The sequence below is a fragment of the Grammomys surdaster genome, unplaced genomic scaffold, assembly GCF_004785775.1.
Source record: "Grammomys surdaster isolate TR1022 unplaced genomic scaffold, NIH_TR_1.0 332593, whole genome shotgun sequence".
NCBI classification, from domain to species: Eukaryota; Metazoa; Chordata; class Mammalia; order Rodentia; family Muridae; genus Grammomys; species Grammomys surdaster.
The window spans coordinates 1774-5363 of record NW_021627820.1 but is presented as its reverse complement, the minus strand read 5'-3'; the positions used below and the strand labels follow the sequence as shown (position 1 = coordinate 5363).

At 43.9% G+C, this 3590-nt stretch overlaps 1 protein-coding gene across 1 annotated transcript; it reads left to right on the top strand.

Moving 5' to 3' along the window:
• Positions 1 to 1760: 1760 nt before the first annotated feature.
• LOC114616583 (putative sperm motility kinase W) lies at positions 1761 to 3245 on the top strand. The gene has a single exon (XM_028762016.1). The coding sequence runs from the start codon at positions 1761 to 1763 to the stop codon at positions 3243 to 3245; it is 1485 nt and encodes a 494-aa protein (XP_028617849.1).
• Positions 3246 to 3590: the final 345 nt, after the last annotated feature.

The window sequence follows — 3590 nt, the reverse complement described above, 5'->3', positions numbered from 1 at the left end:
AATCCATCTATGTAATCCAGTATATAAACAAACTCAAAGGAAAAAAAATCACAAGATCATCTCATTAGATGCTGAAATAGCCTTTAACAAAATCCAACACCCCTTCATGTTAAAAGTCTTGGTGTGATCAGGAATTCAAGGCACATATCTAAACATAATAAAAGTAATATGGTGGATATTCAAAAAACCCTCAAACATCTACAGAATATGGCATTTAAAGAGGTTTTATTAACCAAAGGCTCTTAAAGTGAGACGTGTCTGTTCCTGGTAGCACCCTGACCCTACTTCAAAGAAGACAATGAGCACTGAAGAACCTATATATATGGAGTTTACTTCAAACGTGACAAGCTAGACAAGAGGCAAGAAATTGTGCTTGCCTAAACTGCAGACAGAATGCTGTCCAAGCTGGGGATAAATAAGAGACAGGGAAGTCAATGGCCAAGCTCTTCCAGGACAAGTAAGGAGTCCTTCACAATTCCTGCTTCATAGAAAAGTCTCTCAGATATTTTGGGCCAGAATGTTCAAGATGGATGCTCCAAAGTCTCATAAACACATTTGCTGACTGTCTGGGAAGCCAGCTGTCTCTGTCATTACTGTAGATTCAGAAGGCCATTTGACTTCTCAGGTATCTGATGGGATTGAAGACCAGGTAGTTATAGTCTCATATTTCAGCTTAAATAGTTTAGGATTTGAGAAAATGTTATAAGGTCCAAGGAGATATTCTCAAGTTTATGAATGTATATTTTGATAGAACATGATTTATGTATAGAAACTCAAACTCAATCGCCAGATAGCTCTGATTATAGAGTACTTTTTTTTCCAGTGTGGCCCAATGCAGAGAGAATGAACACTGTGGATGTAATTCTGACTGCTGGTTTTCATAGTTGTTACTCTGCATTGTAGTTTACTAATGTTAGAGATGGCCATTTAGTTAGACTATGGGCAGTGGGGAGATGAATATAAAGGGAATCTCTTTGGTACTGTGTATAAGCATCACCTGTCAATAAAAAGGTGATGGCCAAGCAAGGCTAGAAATAAAGGGTGGGACATCAGGAAGAGAGAGAGAGAGAGAAAAAAAGAGAGAGAGAGAGAGAGGGTAGAGAGGGAGGGAGGGAGGGAGGGAGGGAGGGAGGGAGGGAGAGAGAGGAGACTGAGAAACAGTGAAGACCTACAGATTGACCTTGAACTCTGAGGAAGACAGAAACATGAATCTCAGGAGAGATAACCATCCATGTGTCAGACACAGACTAGAATAAACAAGTTATATAAATTACAAGCTGTGTGGGGAATTGGCCAAAGCTTATGGCCTAGGCATTTTTTCATGAATAAGTCTTAGAGTCCTATTCTGGGAACAAGGAGGCTGGGTAGAAAAGCTCCCAGTTACATTTTGTGATGACTTGGCCTCTCTCTGCAGAACACTTGTCTAAAATGAACCTCTTCCTTAAAAGGCCAGATGGATGGTCTGACATAGTCATCATCCAGCTTACAAAGGCCACTCAGGTACTCTGTCGCCTGTAATTGCTAAACAACCTTCTCTGCTCTGTGCGTTTTGTGCTCTGACCTCACAAAGAGCCACTGTGATGGAAGAATGAGGGCCCTCTGCATAAGACTGTGGACTGGACTGTTATATTTGTCCATACAGAGCAGGGAGCTGGTATTGGTGACCTGTGGGACGCCTTCATAGCTATCTAGTTTGTCAGGTTTTGGATTGTTGTACCTCACAACCTGTGTGCACCAGAGCACAGGGAACACTTACCCTCATGGCCAGCAATTCCAAAAAGAAGAATATAGGAAGTCAGTACAGGATGCTTTTTAATCTTGGCTGGGGTTCATTTGGCACTGTGAAACTGGCCTGTCATGTGAAAACCGAGGCACTGGTTGCCATTAAAACGGTAGAGCTCAACAAGAGGAACATCAAGGGGATCCTTGCAGAAAAAACAGCGTTGGAGACACTGCACCATCCTAACATCGTCTGCCTCTACCAGGTAATGGTTACACCGAGACACGTTAACTTTGTCACCGAATATATTCCGGGAGGAAGCTTGTATGAAATCATAAAGAAGGATGGCCCGATGAAGGAGGAGGAGGCAAGGAAAATATTCGGGCAGGTAGTGTCAGCTGTAAAATACTGCCACAGCCTTGATGTTGTCCATCTTGATATAAAACCACAAAATGTACTCCGGGATGAGGTGGGTAATGTAAAACTGATAGACTTTGGGCTGGCCACCAAGTGCAGACCTGGCACATTACTAAATCGGTACTGTGGGACTAGGAGCTGTTTATCCCCAGAGATTGCACTAAGGGTGGAATATGATGGAAAGAAGTCCGATGTGTGGAGTTTGGGAGTGCTACTATATTTTATTACTATTGGACACTACCCCTTCTGGGGAACAACGGTGAAGGAGGTGGAAGAGAAGATCACAACAGGGACCTATGACATTCCATCTCATGTCCCTGGGCAACTAGAAAACCTAATCCATCAATTGCTCACAGTTTCCCCAGAGATGAGGCCCTCCATAGAAAACATTGAGAAACATCCATGGGTGGTAAAGTGTGAGGTAGACATTCCAACTGAGATCAATCCAGATTACAACATCATAGACAGGCTCTGTGGCATGGGATTTGATGCAAATGAGATTATAGAATCACTGCACAACAAAATATACAACGAACCCATGGCGGCATATTTAATTATTAAAGCCCAGGTAGAGAAGAGGCATGAGGATACTTCTACTGCTTCGTTTGAAACTGCTGATCAGTGCCCTACACCACCCCCTTTACCAGCACATCCCTCTACCTCTGGGCTTCCCCTAAAGAAAAGGGCCAGTGAGCCCAACTTTAGCCTCCTCCACATCCAGCCCTCAAGAAAGCAAGTGCCTGTTGCCCTGACACGATCTCAACACAATGTGGCCAGAAGTGTCTCCATGCCTCCCATTTCTCTAGAATATCCAGAGAATAAGACCAGCAGCACTTCCACCTGTGCCCTCTATTACGGAGCTGTGGCTGCCCCAAGTGTCTGTAACATCATAGAGGAGGATGAATTGAATGTGCCACCTGAGCAAGAGTTTGACATAAAAACACCATCGCCTCCTAAGAAGACCGGGCGCTTTAAGAGAGTCACTAAGAGAATCAGGGCGTGCCTATCAAGGCTTTGCTGTTTCCCCTGTGCTCGAAAGAAAAAGACCCAGCATACATCCTCCAAGGAAGTGGCTCCCCTGAAAGAGGCAGGAGGCAGAACACAATAAAGGGTAAGCAGGTATGGGAGGGGACATCTCTGCTTTGTAATTTACTTTCTATGTTTCTATTCATGTCTCCTCACTGGAAAAATCAGAAAAGTGTACATTTTTGGGGTCTCTTAGGATAGTCAGATGTATTTCTACTCCAGCTGGATTAAACCCCAATCCTTGGCTTACCACCTCAGGAAGAAATCCTGTTGGAGAATGCCTAGGTGGTATCTGATGCAACGGACTAGCAACAATCAGTAAGAGACTGTGGGTGCAGCCTGGGTGAAAGGGGGCTTGTGGAGCTGTTGTTTATGAGGAATGTATTCAGATAGACACCTTACTTAGAAACCTAGTGTCTGGCAGGTG